Source organism: Trichoderma evansii, assembly GCF_050947405.1.
Source record: "Trichoderma evansii strain SZMC 28006 chromosome Unknown GGI43scaffold_29, whole genome shotgun sequence".
NCBI lineage: Eukaryota > Fungi > Ascomycota > Sordariomycetes > Hypocreales > Hypocreaceae > Trichoderma > Trichoderma evansii.
The window spans coordinates 384,735-405,783 of record NW_028145177.1 but is presented as its reverse complement, the minus strand read 5'-3'; the positions used below and the strand labels follow the sequence as shown (position 1 = coordinate 405,783).

At 49.5% G+C, this 21,049-nt stretch overlaps 8 protein-coding genes across 8 annotated transcripts; 5 read left to right on the top strand and 3 right to left on the bottom strand.

Annotated features, from left to right (window-relative positions):
• Positions 1-995: 995 nt before the first annotated feature.
• On the top strand, positions 996-1,721 carry GGI43DRAFT_388153 (hydrophobin; the record flags this gene model as incomplete). The annotated part of the gene is made up of 3 exons (XM_083204026.1): positions 996-1,449; positions 1,528-1,613; positions 1,671-1,721. The coding sequence occupies 3 exons, from the start codon at positions 996-998 to the stop codon at positions 1,719-1,721; spliced, it is 591 nt and encodes a 196-aa protein (XP_083056120.1).
• A 312-nt stretch (positions 1,722-2,033) lies between these two features.
• GGI43DRAFT_231665 (F-box protein) lies at positions 2,034-4,642 on the bottom strand. Its single transcript, XM_083200530.1, has 3 exons — positions 4,127-4,642; positions 2,527-3,915; positions 2,034-2,453 (listed from the first exon to the last, which is right to left on the bottom strand). Exons 1-3 carry the CDS (start codon positions 4,419-4,421, stop codon positions 2,332-2,334), a joined length of 1,806 nt encoding a protein of 601 aa, XP_083056119.1. The 5' UTR covers positions 4,422-4,642; the 3' UTR covers positions 2,034-2,331.
• A 3,960-nt stretch (positions 4,643-8,602) lies between these two features.
• On the top strand, positions 8,603-9,387 carry GGI43DRAFT_231551 (RmlC-like cupin domain-containing protein). The gene is made up of 3 exons (XM_083200528.1): positions 8,603-8,882; positions 8,959-9,012; positions 9,112-9,387. Exons 1-3 carry the CDS (start codon positions 8,708-8,710, stop codon positions 9,351-9,353), a joined length of 471 nt encoding a protein of 156 aa, XP_083056118.1. The 5' UTR covers positions 8,603-8,707; the 3' UTR covers positions 9,354-9,387.
• GGI43DRAFT_231630 (uncharacterized protein) lies at positions 9,136-11,056 on the bottom strand. The gene has a single exon (XM_083200529.1). The coding sequence runs from the start codon at positions 10,955-10,957 to the stop codon at positions 9,422-9,424; it is 1,536 nt and encodes a 511-aa protein (XP_083056117.1). The 5' UTR covers positions 10,958-11,056; the 3' UTR covers positions 9,136-9,421.
• Positions 11,057-12,503: 1,447 nt separating this feature from the next.
• GGI43DRAFT_425953 (DUF1769 domain-containing protein) lies at positions 12,504-13,626 on the top strand (the record flags this gene model as incomplete). The annotated part of the gene is made up of 2 exons (XM_083208575.1): positions 12,504-13,279; positions 13,365-13,626. 2 exons carry the CDS (start codon positions 12,504-12,506, stop codon positions 13,624-13,626), a joined length of 1,038 nt encoding a protein of 345 aa, XP_083056116.1.
• A 615-nt stretch (positions 13,627-14,241) lies between these two features.
• On the top strand, positions 14,242-15,670 carry GGI43DRAFT_431002 (uncharacterized protein). The gene is made up of 2 exons (XM_083209359.1): positions 14,242-14,703; positions 14,759-15,670. The coding sequence occupies exons 1-2, from the start codon at positions 14,429-14,431 to the stop codon at positions 15,459-15,461; spliced, it is 978 nt and encodes a 325-aa protein (XP_083056115.1). The 5' UTR covers positions 14,242-14,428; the 3' UTR covers positions 15,462-15,670.
• An 837-nt stretch (positions 15,671-16,507) lies between these two features.
• Positions 16,508-18,627, top strand: GGI43DRAFT_231512 (major facilitator superfamily domain-containing protein). Its single transcript, XM_083200527.1, has 2 exons — positions 16,508-18,452; positions 18,513-18,627. The coding sequence occupies exons 1-2, from the start codon at positions 16,620-16,622 to the stop codon at positions 18,525-18,527; spliced, it is 1,848 nt and encodes a 615-aa protein (XP_083056114.1). The 5' UTR covers positions 16,508-16,619; the 3' UTR covers positions 18,528-18,627.
• A 195-nt stretch (positions 18,628-18,822) lies between these two features.
• On the bottom strand, positions 18,823-20,741 carry GGI43DRAFT_430995 (uncharacterized protein; the record flags this gene model as incomplete). Its single annotated transcript, XM_083209358.1, has 3 exons — positions 18,823-20,268; positions 20,422-20,567; positions 20,654-20,741. 3 exons carry the CDS (start codon positions 20,739-20,741, stop codon positions 18,823-18,825), a joined length of 1,680 nt encoding a protein of 559 aa, XP_083056113.1.
• Positions 20,742-21,049: the final 308 nt, after the last annotated feature.

The following is a 21,049-nucleotide window of genomic DNA, read 5'->3' as shown; positions in this document are numbered from 1 at the left end:
GGGAAATGGTCAATTGAGGCTTGTGAGAATGAGATTGCTGCCCGCTCTGGATGGCGACTGAGTTCATGTCTCAGGCTGCGAGTTGTTGATCCGGGTAGTTGGACATGGCTCTGGGGAAGCACGAGGCTTCGGTGAGTCAAGTAAGCCGCGCTACTCTTCACGAGTGAAGCAAGGAGGCAGTGAATACATGTATAGTTGAAGATAGTGATGATATTATGGCGCGCAGCTGAGATGCGGCACAGTAGAAGTGATGACGCTCCATTCGCAGGTGATTCGCTATTGACTGTCTTGGTTATGGCTCTCCCTTGGCCGCGGACGAGTCTCAGATGATGTATTGCTAAACAAGACATATAAGTCGGCATCAATTCAGACACCAAATCTCTCAGTAAAACAACGCCTGAGATAATTAATACTAATGGTCCTATCTTTGCCACAGGCACAAGTCTATAAACAATTGCTATGGTAGTGATCGTCTCTTTCTTAATCCTAAAGAGGTCCCGAGCTTTCCTTTTTCGATCCAAATATCTAGCTAAATGTGTTCTCCCTGCATACGGTCTTGATTTAGAGGCATTGATGTCTAAAACTTGGTATGAAAAGAGACAAATTTGTGAGCTATCGTAATGTCTCGTGGCAGCACCAACTTACACAAACGCAATGTTCAGGCTGTCGAATCTATCACAGACTTATGGCTAGACACTCAGCAAGCTTGGTACATTGGCAGACAAGCAACAGCGTCTCCTTTAGTGAGCACAGATAGTGCGTGCTCCTACTATCAAGGGCAAAGTTCTACGAGAAGGCCGAGTATACAAGTAAAAAGTAGATATCACGATATGATGGCGGTTTGAAGATAAATATCTACCATCATCTCCTTTCGATCAGCTCTCTTTTCCTCAGCACTCACAACTACATCTCAGCCTTCAGTCGTCTAACATAACGCACCTTTCACTTAATTTAATACTAGCATCTTCAGGATTCACCTTGAAGCACTACTCAAAATGAAGGTCCTCACCTTTGCTACCGTTCTCGCTGCTGTTGTCAGCGCTGCTCCTACCAAGCAAGGATGGGGTTGGCCTTGGATTTTCTTCGGCCCTCCTCTTCCAGGTTATGGAAGCGGTGTCTCTCCTGGCAGTGGTAATGGTGGAAATCCTGGAAACGGCGGCATCACTCCTGGAAACGGCGGCATCACTCCTGGAAACGGCGGTATCACTCCTGGAAACAACGGCAACAATGGTGGCAACGGCAACAATGGTGGTAACGGCGACAACACTGGTGATAACGGCGATAATGGAAACACTCTTCCTGATATTCCTCCAACCACCGGCGACAGCGGCAGCAGCAGCAGCAGCAGCAGCAGCAGCAGCTCTGTGTGCCCTACCGGTCTTCTCTATGGCAACCCCCAATGCTGTGGTCTCGATGTTCTCGGCATTGCTGACCTCAGCTGCACCGTCCGTAAGTTTTAACACACTCTATACATTTTTAACGCCTGTACTTCAAGATCTTTCACAACTAACGGGGAAACAATCATAGCATCTGAAACACCTGCGGATGGCGCTGATTTCGCACGAATTTGTCGCGATGTTGGCAAGCAGCCAAAGTGCTGTTCTGTCCCTGTTGTAAGTTTACGTCTTTTACAATATTGGAATTAAATACTAATAATTTGAAACTTCAAGGAGGGCATTGTGTCTGTTCTTTGCCAGACTCCCGTTGGCGCCCCCCAGTAAGGCGCCACTCCTTCTGTGATATGGTTTTCTCGAGGTGCTTTGTTTGATAGTGTGCCGCTGGGCTTTCGGCACATATAACCACATATTTGGACATTTGGACCTGGATGGATATATGAGTGTTGGAATTCTTTTTATTTCTGGATATATGCTAGAAATGTGTATGGCTCTGTTGTAATTGGTGGACTCAACATACACGCACATTATAGGTAAACACCTAGCATATCAAGTTAATTAATAGTTAGTAATGGATTATTTTTCTTATACAATTTGACCATGTTAGCTCTCTAGACTTAATCACATGTCGCTTCAAAATTGTATGTACAAGTTTTGTATTGGTTATATTCTATGTACTTGCTAGCTTCCTCATAACCAGAGTGTGCTTGGTATTACGCAGCCTTTCCCTGGCTTCCTATTCAAGCCTAAAATTCATCCAGTCTAGAAAATCCCCTAAAAATGGCCATGTTTCATCATAGCGGGTATCGTTGTAAAAGTTCCTTAATGCGTTGCCCAAAGATTGTAACCTAGATTGATAATACAAGGTAGGCAGGTAGGTACTATTGTAAACGCTACCCAGCCTCCTTCGCCTTCCTCCTCAGGCTTTGTTGTTAATTTAGGGTACAAGTAGTTCGTCGATGTTGACTCTCTCTAAAAAGCTGATGTGGCCGAATCCAACCCAGTGCATTGCGAGTTTGTTCGGGCTGATGAGGATCAGCTGGGTTTCGATGAATTTGTCTAGCACAGCCCTGTCTGTTAGCTTATATTCAAGCTAATATTTTTTTTTTGCGAGCGCATATTTCCTGCTTACCTCTGAGGAAGCCCGTAGCGGCAATGTGACCTTCACTTTTCACTATCCTGGCCCCGGAGAATTGAGCGTCTGTAGCAATTTCGACAAAGCCGTCTTGCCCTAGGTCATTGGCCACAAATGTGTACTCCCCTCTCGGGATATTTGGATCCCCTGTCAACTTAATGCCCTCTAAGCGACCTCTGTACATTCTCGCTTCCAACTTCTTCTTCTCCCACGCCTCGTCACTATCATGCTCGTCACGGAAAATGCCCAATTCGGCATCAGTGGCGGGTGGGTCATCAGGCTGATGTACCAACAAAAATTCGCAGCCATGTGCGCTGTAGTCACCAACCCAGATTCCTCTCCACGGCTTTTCTGGAGTCGGCGTATATAGCGCCGGATCGAGAGTCGAGTACGTGATGAGCTCTTCACCGATATGCACACCAAGGGTATTGGCCCCAGCACCCATTGCCTCCTCCTCCATAATCTCGTCAACCAAGGCCTGAAGAGCTCCGGCTAAGCCTCCCTGCCCCATAAACCTGAGAGGGCTAGGAGTGCCCGTCAACTCCATCCATTGACGAATCTGGAAAGTCTGGTCAGAAACTTGTGATCTGTTTCGCGGCCGGTCCTGCGGCGACAGAGCAGCTACCCCTCGGCCTGACTGAGAGCCCGACACATAGTGGTTTGCCGGGACAACGGGCGATGGCCACATGTTTCCATAAGGATATCCCCGTGCCAGCCGGCGGACCGCTTCCTCAGAGTCCATTGCCCTTGCGAGCAGAAAATTGCTAAACATGCCACCCAGTCGTTCGTCCAAGGCCATGGGCATCTCGTCGGCAAAGCGGTTAGCGCCGGGTCTTTTGGAGAAGCCTCCATCCTCCTTCCTATCCTGGACGCGGAACTGCAGCACTGGTTTATCGAGATGGAGCTTCACCACCGGCTCAAAGCCATGAATAATCACATCGTGATCTGCCGACCAGTGCTCAAAGGTCGATTGGCTGCTGACGGCCACTAGCTGATAGGCCTCAATACAGCCGCGCCTAGTGTCGTAACGCACCAGAATAAGCTTTCCCGTCAGATCTCGGTCGCAGAACCAGATTTTGAACTTGGGCAAGAACCACAGCCTGTCATGTGTTGCATACAGCTCCCGGTAGCTTGCGCATGGCCCTGAGGTTGCGACGTGGACGCCAGGGACATTCTGCTGGACAAGGGGCTGCCACAGCAGGTCAGACAGCGCATGTTCGCGCAAGGTGCGGCATGTGGCTGAGACAGCGGCGAGGTCGTATGCGGGAAGATGCGACAGTATCGTATCGATGAGCTCCGGGGGGATGGAGAGCAGTGGAGCGGTGTTATTTTTGCTTGGTATGCCAGCCTGGTGGCGCGATCTGATCTGAGCGCCCTGCTCTGGATCTATAGCGGTGCAGCGCCGTTGCGTTAGTAGCTGGAGCTTGAACTTGGCTTTGGGAATGGATGCATTGAGAGAAAATGAGGGAAAAATCCAAAGTGCGAGGGGTTTGTCTAATTATGTATAGGTATGACGGGCGGGAAAGAGCTAATTCTGCTATCTGCAATTTTGGCAATCTGCCGGCAGTGCTGGTGTGGTGGGATGAGGTTGCAGTACCTTGCATAATGGCGTCGTCACGATGCGGTTGGGGTTGGGCGCCGGGCTGGGCCGAAGGAGATGGCCTCAGTACTTTTGCAAGACGTTCCGAAGCACCATGCTCGTCGATGCCGCTGATAAGCTCCAGATTGTCTTCGTTTTCAGCATCAACCCTGCCGTAGATGATGGGCGCACCGGCTGTTGAAGCTGACGCTGAAGCCGGACCTGGGGTGGGAGTCGAAGCTGGTGATGACGACGTTGTTGAGCGATAGCGGTCCAGAGCCGTAGCCTTGCCGCTAACAAACCCTAAGACCATGGCGCAGAGCTTGAGAGCTGAGAGTTCTGGCGGGACTTGGGTTAATTTAAGAAAGGTAATATCAAAGAAACTGAAAGGCAAAGAAAAAAAAAAAAAAAAAAGGCTTCAGATAAATATAGATACGTGGCAAGTACCAGTCAGCAGCCAAAGTCAAACGTCACTGGAATCAAACTGATGCTCCTGCTGCTACAACTGGACAATGCTTTTTGTTGGTCGCGAGCTCGCCAGCTCGGAAAATCGGTAAGCTCTCAGGTGCTTTGCGGTGCTGTTAGTTGCTGCCATGTACTGCTACTCTGTAGAGCCCGGGGAGCCGCCGTAGCTGTACGTAAACGCAACAACGCAAAGTACAGGCAACCCTTGCAAAAAAGTTCAATTGACGGTCCCGCTGGCTTCCAGAACGGTCAGGCTGCGTGGAAAGTGGAAAGTGTGCTGATGCCGGTCGTTTACTGCGGGCCCGGGCAGCAGAAAATCAGGGCACTTTGCAAAGTAGCACGAGGTAACTCGCTTGCTGCAGGGCGTCTATAATTGGGTCGAGCGTCTCTGGTACTTTGTCGAGCCAGCGTAGCAGACGAGAGTCGATCAGCGTAGCAGCTGCAACTGATCCGACAAGGAGTGCGCTTTGCAACGGGCCAAGGAGATGGACTCTGTGGAAAAAAGGGGGTTGTTGGTTGGGGGCTTGATCGAGGTTTGAATCCTCTTTCTCTATTGGGACAGCTCGAATAATAAACTGGCAGCGAGGCGATTTTTTTATACATGCCGGCGCAGCTCCGTATTACCGGCCGAGTGGTGGGCAGATACTCACAACTCCAGCCACGCGACCGCCGATGACGCTGGCCCTGCGGTGAGATATACACCGAGCACATGGCTGCTGCCTGAAGGTCGAGTCGCACAAGCTATCTAGCAAGACGGGGAAATACGGCATGCGAGCGTTTGGACATGTTCCTAGGTCCAAAGCGAGGCCACCCTCTGCGGGCCCCGTCCGGCGTCTCCTCTGCAGCTATCCCGAGAGCGCATCTGCTCCGAGGCTGGTGGATTAGACAGCCCTAGGGAGGCTCTACTAGGTGCTGTTAGTACGCAGTATTAGTAGCTTGTATTTCGTATTACTACAGTACTGGCAGGCCCTATCAGCAGCGTGATGCTCGTCTCTGGCACCGCACCCCTCCTCCAGAATAGCCGTCGACTTGAGCCGGGACTGGTTAAGTCTCTCGCGGTGACACAATCCTAGCCCGCCTCCCCACAAAGTCCGGCGCCGCCGTATCAACGTCTAGGGCCCTCCGGCCTTGTCTTCCGGCACCAGCTATGCGATATTTATCAAGAAGAGGGTGAGGCGGTTGCAGGGGGGCAGGAAGTATTTGCCGTCAATGAGATCCGCCATAGAGCCCAATGCCACCCAAAACACTATGCGAGGCACTGGAGATGCTTAATCGGCATCACCACACGCGCCAAGCGCCTGAAGCAGTCTTCACACAAGGCAGGTAGCTTCCCTGTTTTATGCCGTTGTCGATGTGATGGGTGCAGAGGCCTATGGCACATCTACACACCCAATATAAAAAAGAGACCAAGCCCTGTAAATACCAGGCAGGTATTCCGTATACCCCCTACCTTGCATACATGTATATATATATATATTATTAGCAGTCCAGTTGTGGTATTAAGCCAAGATATCCAAGCGAGGTCAGAACTACAAAGAGCCCCAGCTCGGAAACACCCAACAGACCACGGAAAAGGCAATTACATATAAATCACCGCCAAGAGCAAGATTCTCGGCGAGATGATCTAATACAAGAAGGCAACAGTTTGCGAGCGATCCATATCAGTCGGGCTTGGGATCCCTATTCGGTATCTCCCCAGTTGGTTCCAACAAGTAGTTATGCAAACTCGAGATGATTCGGAACTGGGCTTTGTCAACTCATTCCGCACTTACGGGGGCAGCTACCAGGCCGGGCCATATCGGGCTGGCTTCGTAACGCGGAACGACACTCACTTACACACACGGTTGGTACAAGGACTGCCCTGTGAGCACGACCAACAGGCCTTTGAGATCTTAGATCGACACTTTAAGCATCTTACCCACTGTTTCACCACGGCCAGTGGGCCAGCAGCGTCGGCGAATCTCAAGCCATTAGGACTAGCACTGCTGGTGCTAGTGTGTGCATAGCTGCTTTGAGCTCAACCGCGCCCAAGCTTGATGAAGCATCCGCGCCTAGACGCTCACCTACTCTTCTGAGCCTAACCCAGCTTCCCGTTCCAGCGGGATCGTACACTAGCCGCAGCGCCGTACAGGAGACTTTCCATGTGCCAGCAGGGGGCAGCAGCTCCCAGGGATGAGGTCGTAGAGGCGGCCAGCCGACCAACCACGTTGCCGGACGCAAGAGTGTGCATGGCATGAAATGGTCTGGCTGCGGCTTGGCTTTGCCGGGGGTTGCCTTCAAATGTCCCGACCTACCTATACGAGTAGGTAACATTACCGTAAGAGCGGATGGGAAGGGATGGCGAGCACGGGGCATTGCTTAATTCGTTGCTACTGACCCTTCTATGGCGGTTCGAACTGATTATGCTTCTCGTGGTGGTGCCTGTAAGCTGCTGATCAGGGAGCACCATCAGCAGCCAGCAGCAGCGACGACGAGAGGATTTTCGGCTGACGAGATCCGACGGCACGCCGTTGACACACACCACGGCCAGACGTCGGAGCCCTACCAGGTAATAATCGCGACGTATCATATGTAAGTGTGAGGCACCTTCGCGGCAATTGTCCCAAACCCGTCATCGGAGACGCTTTACAGCCTCAGACACTAGAGATGCGCCAGAGAGCGGCCGCCCGACCTTGGAGTTTCTTTGTGCCAGCGGTCCAACTAAAGCCTCCAGGCCATCTAGCCGCTCGGCGATACTGCGATCCTCCAAGGCCGCCGGAGGGAATCTTTGTCGACATCAGCAGCGAAAGTTCCTCCACTTGTAGAAAGCGGCGGGTTCGCCTTCCAAGATTCACCGTAGTATTGTTGACGTTCGGTGTTGGTCAAAGCTCCTTTATGCCCTTGTTGGTTCATATTGTCCCAGGGGGGTTCGTTTTGCTCTCGTCTCATAGGATAGCTGACAGCGGGTTTGAGGTTAGATGTGGGGGTTTCTTTATGGAGGAACCCAGGGAGCATCCATATTTACCTGCACCGAACGTTTGAGGAAAAAAGACCTTCTGCTAGCAGCTTCGTATAGATGCTCACCTTTTATCCTTGCTGGAGCGTATTAGTGGTAATAAATCATCATAGCGGGTATTCGCCGCGGGGACTCGTTGGTTCGCATTGTGGGGGCAGAGGATGACCCTGGAAGACAAAATATATCTAGGCGCTTGCATGCCTTGCGTCGCTATCTATACACCTGATTGCTTTACAAATATAGTTCTATATATATCCTTTTTGGAAACTTCTCTATAAGGGGAATTGCAGATTGTTATTGCTAGCTTATAGCGGGCAGAAGGGCAGGGGAAGCCCCATGCCATTGACGGAATTTATGTCGTGCTTGGACTACCGGGCAATACTCCGCAGCTTCTTGCTCTTTTAGACAAGCATCAATCTATCTACGATTTGTATTTTTATTAATTCCCGCATCTTCATTAGTGCAACAACCTGGCATTTATCAATCAGACAACGCGAGTGAACCTGGATGGGCCTGTGAGATTTACAGGTCCCTGCCCCAGGTCCCCATCCTTTAAGCGGTGCCAGGTACCCTGGTACTTACAGGTGTTTGTAGATTGGAAGCCTAAACGGAAAAACACATTCGCCGCAACCTATCATACGCCATTTAGCACTGCTCCCATGTTAGACGCCAGCTTCTCTCCTGAACACTCAAAGTGTTGGGTATCACTCCGTCTCTGCAGCTTGATTTGGCATCATCGCAACATCGACACGTCAGATTCTCAACCTCGGCCATTCATCGTGCCACATGAACTATATCCTGCTAGTCTGGCAACTGAGGAGCCCACTCAAGCATTAATCTTCCCCCCGGTCATTATCTCTATCAAGTGTCTAGGCACGTTCTCTATTCCAATTTACATATTCCTATTATTCGTTTCTTTGTCATTATAGGGCTCCAAATCCGACTTGCACTACATCACTGGCTCGCCTTCCTAGTTGGGCCTCGTCTTCCACCCCCCCTCCCAACCTAAGAGGATACGCGCTGCGGGCAACCAGAAGAGGCGTCTACTACGCTTCGTGACGCTAGGAGGACTTGACGGACACTCAGTTGACGCTGTTCCATGCCGCCAAGCGTGGCATTGATCCCACACCTTTTGTTGAATGTCTTGGGCCATGTCGTCGCTACTGCCGCTCATATCAGAGATCCTGCCCATGGTGTTGCCGTCCAAAACTGAGACGACACCCGCAGACCAGCTCACGCCCATTTTGGACAATGAAGGACGCCCCATCCGCGAGACTGCCATTGCTGGTAAGTGTGACAAAATGTGTGCTTCGGGTGAGTCTTCTCCTTGGACCTCGGAAAGAGGCGTGCCCAAAACTGCGTTGTAACTCTCTTTCTCTCTCTCGGACAGTTCTTACAACACACCCACATTCTACAAGCCCCATACATCACAACAGCGAGCAAGGTAGGTGCCACATCCCACTCTCTCTTTGAGCGTCTCATTCCTCCGGACCCCAATTGCCTCCTTGGTTGGTTGGTTCTTGTTTCTGATAACGCCGTCAAGACGCCATCATCTATGTAGTCTCCGGTACCGGCACACTTGTCGTAAAGGAGGGCTTTGGGGGCGAATTGCGACATCACGAGCTTCGGCCGGGAGACTTTGCATTCGTCCCGGCCTGGACGGAGCACCAAGCTCGGAATGATGGCGACCAGGATTTTGTTTGGGTCATCACTCAAAGCGGCCCCCGTCCGGTTGGAGCCATCTTGACTGATTGGGGGGGTCAGGAGGTCAAGACAATTGAGTGAAGTGTTATCGAGATTGGCTCCTGCTTCCCCAGGCTGCTTGCATTGCTGCTGCGACTTTATATACTGGTCTATCCCACTAATCCTGCACCGCAATATGACCTGATAACCCGGCATACCCGTTCGTAGTGCAGCGAGTTGGCAAATACCTGCGCATGATCCAACATGGGGAACATGAGCACCTCCACCTCGGCCGTCCGATTAGTGCCCCCAGCTTGGTTTATTTCCGCCACTCCAGCATCATCCAAATACTGCGCGACTCTAGATGTGCCGACGAGTATATCCCTGCCAGCTAGGCAGACGGCAACCTTCCGCCGATGGCCCCTCGGTTCAGCATTTTCATATGACAGCAAGTCTTCCTTCCAAATTATGTTCTCCCGCCAGAAAAAGTGACGCCCTAGAGAGTTGGCTACGCCTGGATCCGTACTGGCAAAATACCATAGCACCCATTCATAGGCTTCTCGGGGCCTTCTGCGGGTGAAGTTGTAAGCGACATCGGGGAGATGCAGCATCACCGTCACCGGATCTATTAAAACAACCGATGTGATCATATGCCTCAGAGCTGGGGAGTGGAGCATGTGGGTGGTCTGTACAGACCCATACGAGTGTGAAGTGATGGTGAACTTGTTCCACTGGTGATGCTCCAATATCTTGGCCATCTGGCGTAGGAATTCAGCTTTGCCCAGAGGCGGGGAAGTAAGGCGGAACGACACGGGGAGAATCTCCACCGCAATGACCCCGATACCCTGGCCACCATCGCCGTCTTTAGCTGCACATATGCGTGCGAGGAAGCTAATGTATGTCCAGAGTCCAACACCAATGCCGTGGAAGAAGACAACCGGGTTGCAATCCTTGGATGTGTGAGGCCGGTGCCAGTAGCTTAGCAGAGGAGCACGCGAGCGGCGGCTTGTGAATATCTCCTGCGGCCGCGGTGGAAACGTTGCAAGAGCTGCGGCGGATCCTCTGGCATAGAACTTGAAGCCGTGCCATGAAAGGGCGAGGTGTGTGAATTGATCTACCAGGTATATGACTGCATACCAGGTTAGGCCTCGATAGGTTGTTTCAACCTCATCCAAAGTCAGTCGGATGCACGTTGCATTGCCTCGTCCACTGCGGATAGGTCGGCCAAGCCGCTTCTCAATCTCTGTAATGAAACCCTCCAAATCTCGCTCAACAGCCTCGGAGTGTCCGTCGTTCCTTTCAACATCCTCCGCAGCTTGGTCGAAGAAGCCCCAGAGGAGGAATTCCCGCACGTTATCTCGGCGGATATCTTTGAGTTCAGCGCCGAGGAACCAGCCTCTTAGATATAGTTCAAACGAGTCGACATGTGCCAGACACTGATTAAACAGAGCCCATCGTTCCTCCGACGTCAGTGGTGTAGGATGCACAGCCTTGCGATTCCACTGGCGCATATACGGGAGATAGATGAAGCAAAAGAACAACAATTCGGCAATTATGAGACCCCATAATACTTGAGCAACAAGTGTCTGACGCGTCGTTTCCCAGCCATACCAAAGGTATAGGGCCCCCAAGATGGTAGCGTAGATGAGCGGCGTGCGGCGGAAAAAGACGATTGCGAGGCGGATGATGAAAGTGCTGCTTATCATCTTCGTATAGTAGATCCTGAGTGGGCGCCACCGGCGGACCTCTCGCGAAAAAAAGGGTATCGGCTGAAATGAGTGACAGATCTTGTTCCCAGAGTTTTCCTAAACTTTATTATCCGCTCCTCCCTCGGTTGGCAGAGAGAGCAGAACGAAGCCCAAATTCATTTTTGTGTGTGTGCCCGAGATTTGCGATGATGGGGCCATGCGAAGCTCTCCTGATTGGGCATGACGTCAATGTCTTTCCAGGGTCCATTACGCTGTAGGAGTACATGTACCTGGACAGACCGAGAAGCTAGTGCGGCCTCATAAGCATGAGAGGCGCATAGATGCTCATCCTTTTTTGGCTGTGATGAATGAAGATGTTTCATCAAGATGCCATCTTAAGCTACTGCGTATCTATTTTTCTATCTTCCTATAGCTTGAAGATGATTTGTTCTGTAGTGGGGGCTACGGGCTACACTAGCTAATGACTGATCAACTTAGACAGAGTAAGTCAGTATTATGCGACGCCTGACCTCTTCTTAGTCGAACGCTGAAATTATGCCATTCGCATTGCCTTTCTCGAAGTCGAATTCGGAAGTTTGTTGAAAATACGTATTCGACTACTTACCATGCGACCGCAAGAGCCGTGTTCTTCAGTGTTCATACATTGTTCATTCAAAAGAGACGATAAAGTCTATTGAAGCAATGGGAAACTCACTTACGTTATCCACTATCAATTACGCCAGCCGGCCAAAACTCTTCCCTAGCATCTTATTATACATTTTTTAGGAAACTTATATCTTTTGTTGACCGCTTTGCTGTAGATACCCTCTTTGTACATGTCTTACTTTGGAATCACGTTTCTAGTGAGTAGACTGTGAGAGGTCAAGCCGACCGAGTCAGCCGAGTTGCCTTTGCGCCCGGCATGTGATTGATAAAAGTTCATCCGGCGCAACAACTTCCAATGGCCCAATACTGCTATTTCCCCCATATCGCATCAAGCGACATCCGAATAAGCGAGCTCTTACGCAGCTTCGTAAGGCCCTGAATGATTCGCGAATATGAGGCAATGTTGAGGCAATGTTAGTAGCAGGCTACTCAAAGCTCTAGCGTTTCAGTAAAGTCGGTGAAACTTGGGCGATGGAGACGCTGTTTCACAGTTCAATCGATATTCATTAAAGCGCATTTTAATCTCGGTAATATCTTTGAAACCCGAACTCTAAAGACACATAAAGGGAGTCGGACAAAGAGTTATGAAACTGTACGAGAAAAGTATAAAATCTCATAACAAAGTCCGACCGGGGCGACTCCCGGGTACGTGTTATTGACGTTAGCTTTCGCCACCTTCCGACAAATCGCACTAAGCGAACCCCTAGGTAGCCGTTATTAATAGCAGGTTTAAGAATCTGATGATCAAGCGCTATATACCAAAGCCACAATCGTAGGCATGATTATATGGTCCGAATCGGGCTGACAATTAAACCTTTTCCGATCTTATATATTTCAAGATTGATTCAACATCTGAGCCGCAATCATGATGGGATTTTTTTCCGAGCAGCAAGACACAATGGTGCAAGAGAAATATATTCTCCGAGTTACGGCGGGACCGAGTTACGATGAAAGCACTCATATTGAGGTGCCGGTGAATGAGCCTGCACCCTTACACATCAAGAGCAATGTCGCCGACATAGAGCTCAACGTGCGGATACAGGGCTATAAGGGATTGCCCTTTGGCTCGCCATCAACGTCTTCCTACTTTTCCACAGAGCCTCATGCCAGCAACCAGGACCAGTACAGCATATCATTCCGCTTTACGCCACTGAACCCATCCAAGTCAGACAGTGGTGAATCCGGGGATGAGGATGCCGCGGGAATCAGAGCGGCAGATTTGCAGTTTGGCAATGATTTTGATCGTCCTATCCGAGACAAGCTGCCGCCGGGGTTCAACACTGCAATGAACATTGTCAAATGGTGGATTGACCCTGGCCTCGACGGAGACGCCTATGCAGACAAGCCCTATCTCTATGGTCCTGCACTAAGCTCATTCAATGTTGTGTCTATTGGTTCAGGGACGTACGATGAGTCAAGAGGCGGCTTGTGGTTTGAGGAGGGAGGAGATAAGAGGGGCATGAAGCTGCGCGAGGCAAACAGCGTGCCCAAGGAGAGCAAACCCAGAATGAAGTGGGCGCTGTCGGATTCGAACAAGGAAAAGTGGATTTGGGAATACGGACAGACGTACGGAATTGACTTTTTCAACCCATATCTTGACTTTGCGAAACTGGCTTTGCGGCTGCCGGGATTTCAGCTGTCGGTTGCGAGATATTTGGGCGCGGATGCTTTGAGGTAAGCCCTTTAGCTCCGAACGATATTTTGAGTGGCAAACTTGTGTGAGTTTTTGTCGTTTTACTAACGGAATTGTATGATATAGGAATGATGGAAGGATCGCACATCAGCTTAGATATGTCCTTCGGAACAAGGCCACTGGCGATGTCTATCTGGTGGTTACCTTTTCTTTGTTCCTTGAAGAGAGTGTCAATGCGGACGGGACTATCAAGGGCGCGAATGGGGCAAATTGTGTTACAAACGGTCACACCAACGGCCATACAAACGGTACGACTCAAAAAAACGGCTCTATAAACGGATATCATCAAAACGGAAGTACTAACACGCAAGAAGAAGATGTAGATTAGAGAGGATGGAGAAAAGTTACGTTTTATGCATCTAGACACGACTACTGTATTTTTATATAGACTTAATGACGATTGATTACAATATTGATAATTGGTGGTGCGATGTGTGTGACATGAAGTTGAATTTCCATTCTATATATCTAACTGCTACACAGCTGGCTACTTTCGTGCGCCAGGGGGGCTTCTGGTAGCGATTTCTACAAGAAAACACTTTCTGGTAAGCCATTTATAACTCTAACAGGCCTAGCAGAAAAATAAATCCTTGCAAGTACTTTCACTGATGCGGTCATCAGAAAATAAATCGTCACTAGAATACGAGGTTGCGCGCAATGGTAATGGCTGAGTACAAAGTAGCCTTGTAAGTGCTCTCAAGAAGCTAAATCACGCATAAAATCTCATAAATAGGTACCTACCTAGCTAGCACTGGAAATAGACCTGTTGTAGATGAGATTTTGATCTTGCGGCAGTTCTGTAGCGATTCACGGCTCTTGTAACCGAGGGTGATACACGTGCCCTGGTACGGCAGGTAGGTAGCTGCCAAACAACGGAAGGAGCAGAGACAAACGTTGGAAAGTCGGTTTCCCCTTAAAAAAAGGGCATCAAAATTGACATCCTCTTTACCTAACTACCTATGCATTACCGTTTTGTTCATTCTTGGCTTCATATCTGCTGGCAAGCAAATACGGAACAAGCTGGGCTTCAGTTGTCGGCACTTTGGCATCTGCTATACTATTTTGCAACGGCGAGACCTTTATTAGATCCTGCATTCGGATTCAACTGACCAAAGATTACTCATCGAACCATGGCGGCCAAGACAGCCAAGACGCTCTCAAGTGGGACTTTACATGTGCCCTACATGCCCATGACTGTCCATGCGATTCCGTGCCCTGCCCCTATTCTCCAGGATGATTTCGATGGCTGCCGTATCCCTGGAGGCGTCGAGTTATGGTCCAAGGGAGGGTTCTATTCGCCAGGCGTGTGCTTTTCGGGATATCGTGCCATGTGTACCCAGACGTCAGCGGTGAGCAATGGCTGGCCAATCCAAGAGGGAGAGACGGTCGTCAGATGCATCCCTGAGTAAGTAAATGCGTAAAATTTATTTAGAAAGTGGACTAATGGATCGATAATAAAGAGAATACGAATGCAATGATGTGACCAAGGACCAAAAGTACGCAGTGACCAATTATGATGGTACGATCTTATCCGCTCCAGCCTTTGAAATTCGCTGGAGAAGTGTAGACTTGATTGTGAGAACTACCGAAAGGAATCCGCCCGGGCTCCCGACTCGAGAGCCAACACTAACAAGCCATATTTCGACATCGACGGCAATCACTATTACTATGACAAATGCAATGATTACAACTCTAGCCTCACCCCAATCAGTCTCAGCCGCCACTGGACAACACTCATCATCCATCGCATCATATAATGTATCATCTCCACTCACATCACAGCCAGAGCCTACTCTTAACTCCGGGATTATTGCTGGAATAATAGTTGGGAGTTGTTTGGGGCTTCTGGCCGCAGCTTCGGCGATTTATTTTTTCTTGTTCCATCGCCGAAGGAAACGCCAGGGCCCACGACGGCTCACAGATGATACGTGGGCCCAGCAAGGAACGTACAAGGAACCCACAGGCCTGTCAGTCACTCGATATCCTGCCGAACTGGAGAACAAACAAATGGAGCTAAGAGAGCTTCCAGTAGACACACACTCGCCCTCCGGAGACGCTTCACTTGCCTCAAGAGCGGGCCATATCAGCGTTAACGCTATTCCCGTCGAAGTTGCAGCAGATCCAGTCCAGAACATAACAGAAGCAGTAATACAGGGCGATTAGAATTGTTCTTTGGATATACTTGTCCACCTACCATGCTCAATGGGAATCTGGCTAAGGCTATTACGGGCTGAATCTGAGTCAACTAGTCTGACATTACATTGTGATTTTGGGTTCGTTGGCCCACACTTTTAGCATGTATGGAACACGGCCAGAGAAGCTTTTATAATTCCAGCAGGGCAGAGTCGTTGATAAACTTCGGTGGGGTTGCGTTCATCAAGGGAAAAAGCGTCTTACACACGAATAGCCCATGTTTTGTTCCCGTAATAAAAACTAAACTTGCGGCAATGCAGCATTCTGGAGCCACTGCGGTCCAATTGAATAGCCCGCGGCCTTAGTCGGGAATAACGTGCCTGAATCTCACCCAAGATCCAGGCTATAAATCCACCTTGCCTTTTCAGTCGGAATGTCATTGGCTCGGCTTGGGCTTAAAATCTAAGACTCCGCTTGAGCTGGAGCCTCATGAATCGGAATGTTGAATCGGCAGTCGAAGTTCGGATTTAATATTGAGGCCGGGCCGTTTTGATGCTGCTTTTCACATGAAGCATCATGGAGGGGAGGATTAGAAATCTAGATGCAAAGCTTGGCCTGTGGAGAAGTGGCACGTACAATTTCCGTTGGTTATTCCCGTCAAGCTATTGACTAACACGGCGTAAATCAGTGGATCGGGCTTTGGTCACGCCTCCTCTTTGGTGGCTGCGTCGAGAGAAGGTATTTCAGTGTATAATCCAAGCATTACGTAGTTTGGAAACATTGCTTTGGAACTCATCAACCCGAACATGAGAAGATATCGTGCAGAAGACGCGAGGGCGCCCTTGGCACGAAAGAGAAACGGAAACATCGTACTAATCGTTGCCATTCCTGTCAGCCGTGCGTGGGGGCTAAACGACCCTGTGAGAGCAGATCTAGCCGATGTGGTTATTCCCGTCGTCAACATATTAGCCTCTCCACTTACTCCATACGCCTTCCGGATTTTGATAAATAGCTAGACATCATCACCGCCCTTCAAGTCCTTCAAGCTTTCCTCCAAAGCCAGCGGCGGGCTCATCGTGGAGGTTTCATCTACGTCTGGTGTTTACACCACAAAGTTGTATCGATGTCTTAAGACTCCTGCCTACGAGCCATATCTCTTTTTTTCTCCTCTCACCTGAGCTAACTCCGATGGCTGTCGGAGAAAAGGGAGAGCTCGGTACACATAAGATGGAGGGCTTTGAGATTGCTCGAAGCGAGAAAGTTGCCTCTCGCGATGGTCCCTCCCATGACGCAGGGGACCCCTTGTCGTCGCTCGAAAAACTACAGACGGAGCAGGCAGAGGCGACAACTTTAGATGGCAACAGCCCGATATTATCTCTTTATCTCACATTTGATACTGTTTTGCCATCTCCACCGATATTACAGCAACCCAGTCTTGATGGGCGAGAGCCGCCGCCATGTCCTGACTTAACAGCTTACACCGATCCATTGACATGGGGGGCTGCTCGCAAAAGTATTCTGCTTATTTTGTCATGCCTGGCGACATTCTTGACAGCGTATACCGCCGGGGCTTACGCGCCGCCAGCAGGTATTATGGCTAGCGACTTTGGGACTTCTCGACTGGTCATAGTCGTGGGCATTACGACATTCTGCATGGGGTTTGCGCTTGCACCAATGGCGCTTGCCCCGATGTCTGAGATATGGGGACGCTATCCCATCTTTATTATCGCCGGTTTTGTCTTTGTTATCTTCCAAGCTGTCTGCTCTGTTATGCCAGATGCTGCTGGCATGATTGTAGCACGCTTCCTCGTTGGCCTTGGCGGATCTGTCTTCTCCGCTGTGGTCGGAGGAGTGTTGGCTGATTTATGGGAAAAGGAGGAAAGGAACACACCGATGGCGCTGTTTAGCGGCGCAGTCTTGGCCGGCACTGGAGCTGGGCCGCTGGTTTCTGCTGCCTTGATTGAAACTTTGGGAAGCAACAATCTTGCGTGGAAGTGGTCATTCTGGGTCCAAGTTATCCTCGATGTCGTTCTACTACTTTTCCTAATCTTTTTCTTCAAAGAAAGTCGAGCCTCGGTCCTATTGACCAGAAAGGCAAAGAAACTTAACGAGTGGTATGAAGGCTTGGAAAAGCATGGAGTGTATGGGCAGTGGCTGAGCAGCGACCTGGTATTGACAGCATCTACTGTTTCTAGTCAAGTAACCATAACTTCCACCATGAACGAGCGTGCTACCGCCCCAGGCCCCCGTTTACGACGTATTCGGTGGGTAGTCAAGGCAGATGAACAACGCGCCTCTCTGGGACAGATAGTGTTGACATCTGTAAGGAGACCATTTCACCTCCTTTTTACGGAGCCGGTTGTCTTCTGTTTCTCTTTATGGGCCGCCTTCTCATGGGGTGTACTCTATCTCTCCTTTTCAGTTGTACCCTTCCTCTATGGTGTCAACTTCTCCATGTCAAGCCGGGTATACGTGGCAATGATGATAGCCTCAGCTGTTGCAACAGTCGTGGGCATCTACCAGGAGCATCTCTTGAAGCACTCACAGTGGAAACGACAAGAAGAAGATTTCCAGTACTCTAATTCCAGATTTTGGGCTTTTATGCGACGAAAGTTTCCGGCTGAAGCACCAGAGGCCAGACTATACTTTACTTGCATCACTGCTTTACTCTTGCCCATCGGATTATTCATTGCCTTCTTGGCCTCTGACGGAAAGGGAGGATATGTAACAGCAGTTGGTCTAGGGCTGGCCACTTGGGGTATCTACTCCGTCTACCTCGCCACCTTTAATTACCTCGCAGATACGTATCACATATATGCGTCATCGGCCCTGGCAGCGCAGAGCTTCTGCCGGAATGTGCTGGGTGGCTGCTTTCCGTTGATTACGAACATCATGTTTACCAATCTCGGTCTAAAAGGCGCCGGCGGCATGCTTGGTGGGATCGCTACCGGTTTGACGATTCTGCCTTGGGTGCTTCTGTTTAATGGAGAGAGGATACGTGCAAAGAGCAAATTTGCCATAGTAAGTTCTTTTACATGCCCTGTTTTGAAAGTGTGTTTAGTATGTCTAACGTTTTGAAAGACTTTAGCAAAATGAAAGGGGGCGCTATAATATTTGAGGATGAAATAATATGATGATCTACAATCTTGAATTTCAGGTTGAAGCGTTCAAGCGTCAAAGCGAATTGTTGGGTTCACGATAGAAGTAATATTAGCTGCATATATTAGAGATCTTGAGCGAGCATTGCCGGTTGACAAGCGTCTCGTATATATAATTGTTCATTACTCTGTACATAAATGCCACAATCCTGTCCTAAAACTAGAAAGAGAGAAAGGAAGATTTCCAACTATATAGCTACAATAATTCAACATATAGCTTACATGTATTCTTATCAGGGGGCAGAAATCGGCCTTGGCCTCCGCCTCGACTTTTCTTTATACTTGTCCAAAAGCTTTTGCATCATAGACTTCGCATCACTGCGCCGTGACTTTATGGAGGTGTTTGCGTCGTTGCTCTCCATACTTCTCCGAGACGGCCAGCTCGAGCCTGAGCTGGTGGTCTTGTGTCTTGGGCGGTGTGCTGGCCCAGAGCACCATGGAAGCGATCTGATACCTGAATTGTTAATGACTGGTTGTGGCAGCTGAACCAAGCCCTCGGGGAAAATGCAAGGTTCTGGGATGACTTCGTGGTCGTCCAATACGAGTGTTCCACGACCAGCATCGACCCAGGATTTCTGACCACGCAGGCGAGGCCAGAGCGTAGAGGGAGCTACGCGGTAGGAGTGGTTTGCAGCAGGGACAGATTTCGCCTGGGGAAATATGGTTGCTATGAGGGCGTGAGAGTATTCGTCGCTGAAACCGACTATGCGGAGGGAAGTGACTTTGTTGCGAAGACGGGCGAGGTGGTTGCATATGGAGAGGTGTTTATCTGGGCAGTAGAAAGGTTTCTCGTCTGTGATGGATGATGTAGGAGCTAGGGTTGTGTCGGCGTTTGAGGATGAGTCTGAGCTGGAAGAGGAGCAGTAGCTGCTGTCGAAAGAGGAGTTGGCGTCGATATTATCGTCATCACCACCGTCACTGCTTTCTCCTTCGCCATCCTCAAGGACCCAGGTTGAGTATTCGCTATTCGTGTCGTCTGTTATTAGCTCGGATTGCTCAAAGGAGTCTTGGGGGGCTGGAGAGATGGCCCGAGCGATTCTTTCTGAGATATTAGAAGAAGATTTACTTGAAACATCAACAGCCAAAGTTGAACTTTGGCCTTTAACAGAATTAGTTTTATCGGTGTCTTTTTGATCCACAGATTCTGTTGTTGGAGGTTTAGGAATATCCTCTCTTTCACCATAGAAACGGCGACATGCGAGAATCAACGTCTCCAGTGGAGCTTCCGGGGGTCTTTGAAGCTGAGATATGCTAAAATTGAACAGCAGATCTTGAACACGACCAATACAGGGAAGAAGATTAATAGCTGAGGGATCAGGGCCAAGGCCAAGACGTGATAGGTCGATTTCAATGACGAGAGACCTTATAAAAGGGCCGTATTTGTTGAGCCATGTGGTAGCAAGAGGGTTGAGCTTCGGGGCAATAAACGGAGAAAACGTAACGTGAAAAGTATACTCTGACAAGATAGTGGCGAAGAGCGAGGCGTAAAAGTCGAATGAGACGGCAAAGTAAGGATGGAAAGTAACCAGGATATCGTGGAGAGGAGAAAAATCTGAAGGCTCCCAGCAGTCTTGGTTCCAGCAGAATCGATTGAGGCTGATGGGCTTGGATCCCATTGCCGGCTCGTGAGATGCGATGAGATTTTGGAGGATGAGCAAGCGAACATTATCAGGAAATTTCTGCTAGATGTTTCCCTGATGTGCAATGTCGTTGCTCGTGTCCGGCCTCTGTCTCTTGTGAAGCGAGAAGAACTTGTCGACTGATGCCTGTAGGGCTATATCTCTGTCTGGTTTGGCTTCTCCACGTTTATACTTGTGGTAGACGATGTCTACTGTCCGATCCCATGGTGGAAGGCCAGCACGACCAAGGAGCTGTTCATCACTGCGTGAGGTGTTGAAAGAGATGGAGTACACTGAGGCTCTGCTGGCGGATCGTTCGATGATGGATTTTGATCGAGTGATTTTTATGGGACTGCTTGCTACTGAAGATTTAGTTAATTTCCCCTTTTCCTTCTTGTAAAATAACAGCAAGAATTTTGATGAGAAGTAACAATGATCAACTTACGAGGCGATGGTGGCGGCGATAGTGGTGGAGATGGCGAAGTTATACCGTCGCTCTCTACTGAGAGATCCAGCCAAGACGTCTGATCCATCTTAATATTTTCCTAGAAAAGCGAATTTTGAAGGATCTCTTGAGTAGGTACGGAGATATGGGCGGTGTGTTGGTATTTGAAAGAAATAGAATAGTAAAATAGTTTGCAGTTGTCACCTGTGACTCTTTGATAGCGCCGGTGCCTGAGCGTAAGGCTTTCGTCAGCCAGGTGACAAACAGCTGCAGTATGCAAACAGAAAACATGAATTGCTTGCGTGAATGTATTTGGGGGTCAAAGCTCTGTTCAACATCATGCAGACGTTACGGTGCAGACCAAAGGAGGCATCACGGAACTGTTCAGAGCGTGGC

Bases quoted from the DNA above. Each gene is read 5' to 3' on its own strand.
- GGI43DRAFT_231665 (XM_083200530.1), bottom strand. From the start codon at position 4,421: ATGGTCTTAGGGTTTGTTAGCGGCAAGGCTACGGCTCTGGACCGCTAT. The intron at 3,916-4,126 runs GTACTGCAACCT...GCACCGCTATAG, and splicing joins TGACGACGCCATTATGCAAG to ATCCAGAGCAGGGCGCTCAG. The intron at 2,454-2,526 runs GTAAGCAGGAAA...GGGCTGTGCTAG, and splicing joins CGCTACGGGCTTCCTCAGAG to ACAAATTCATCGAAACCCAG.
- GGI43DRAFT_231551 (XM_083200528.1), top strand. From the start codon at position 8,708: ATGTCTTGGGCCATGTCGTCGCTACTGCCGCTCATATCAGAGATCCTG. The intron at 8,883-8,958 runs GTGAGTCTTCTC...TCTCTCGGACAG, and splicing joins TGACAAAATGTGTGCTTCGG to TTCTTACAACACACCCACAT. The intron at 9,013-9,111 runs GTAGGTGCCACA...AACGCCGTCAAG, and splicing joins ACATCACAACAGCGAGCAAG to ACGCCATCATCTATGTAGTC.
- GGI43DRAFT_231630 (XM_083200529.1), bottom strand. From the start codon at position 10,957: ATGATAAGCAGCACTTTCATCATCCGCCTCGCAATCGTCTTTTTCCGC.
- GGI43DRAFT_431002 (XM_083209359.1), top strand. From the start codon at position 14,429: ATGGCGGCCAAGACAGCCAAGACGCTCTCAAGTGGGACTTTACATGTG. The intron at 14,704-14,758 runs GTAAGTAAATGC...TCGATAATAAAG, and splicing joins GTCGTCAGATGCATCCCTGA to AGAATACGAATGCAATGATG.
- GGI43DRAFT_231512 (XM_083200527.1), top strand. From the start codon at position 16,620: ATGGCTGTCGGAGAAAAGGGAGAGCTCGGTACACATAAGATGGAGGGC.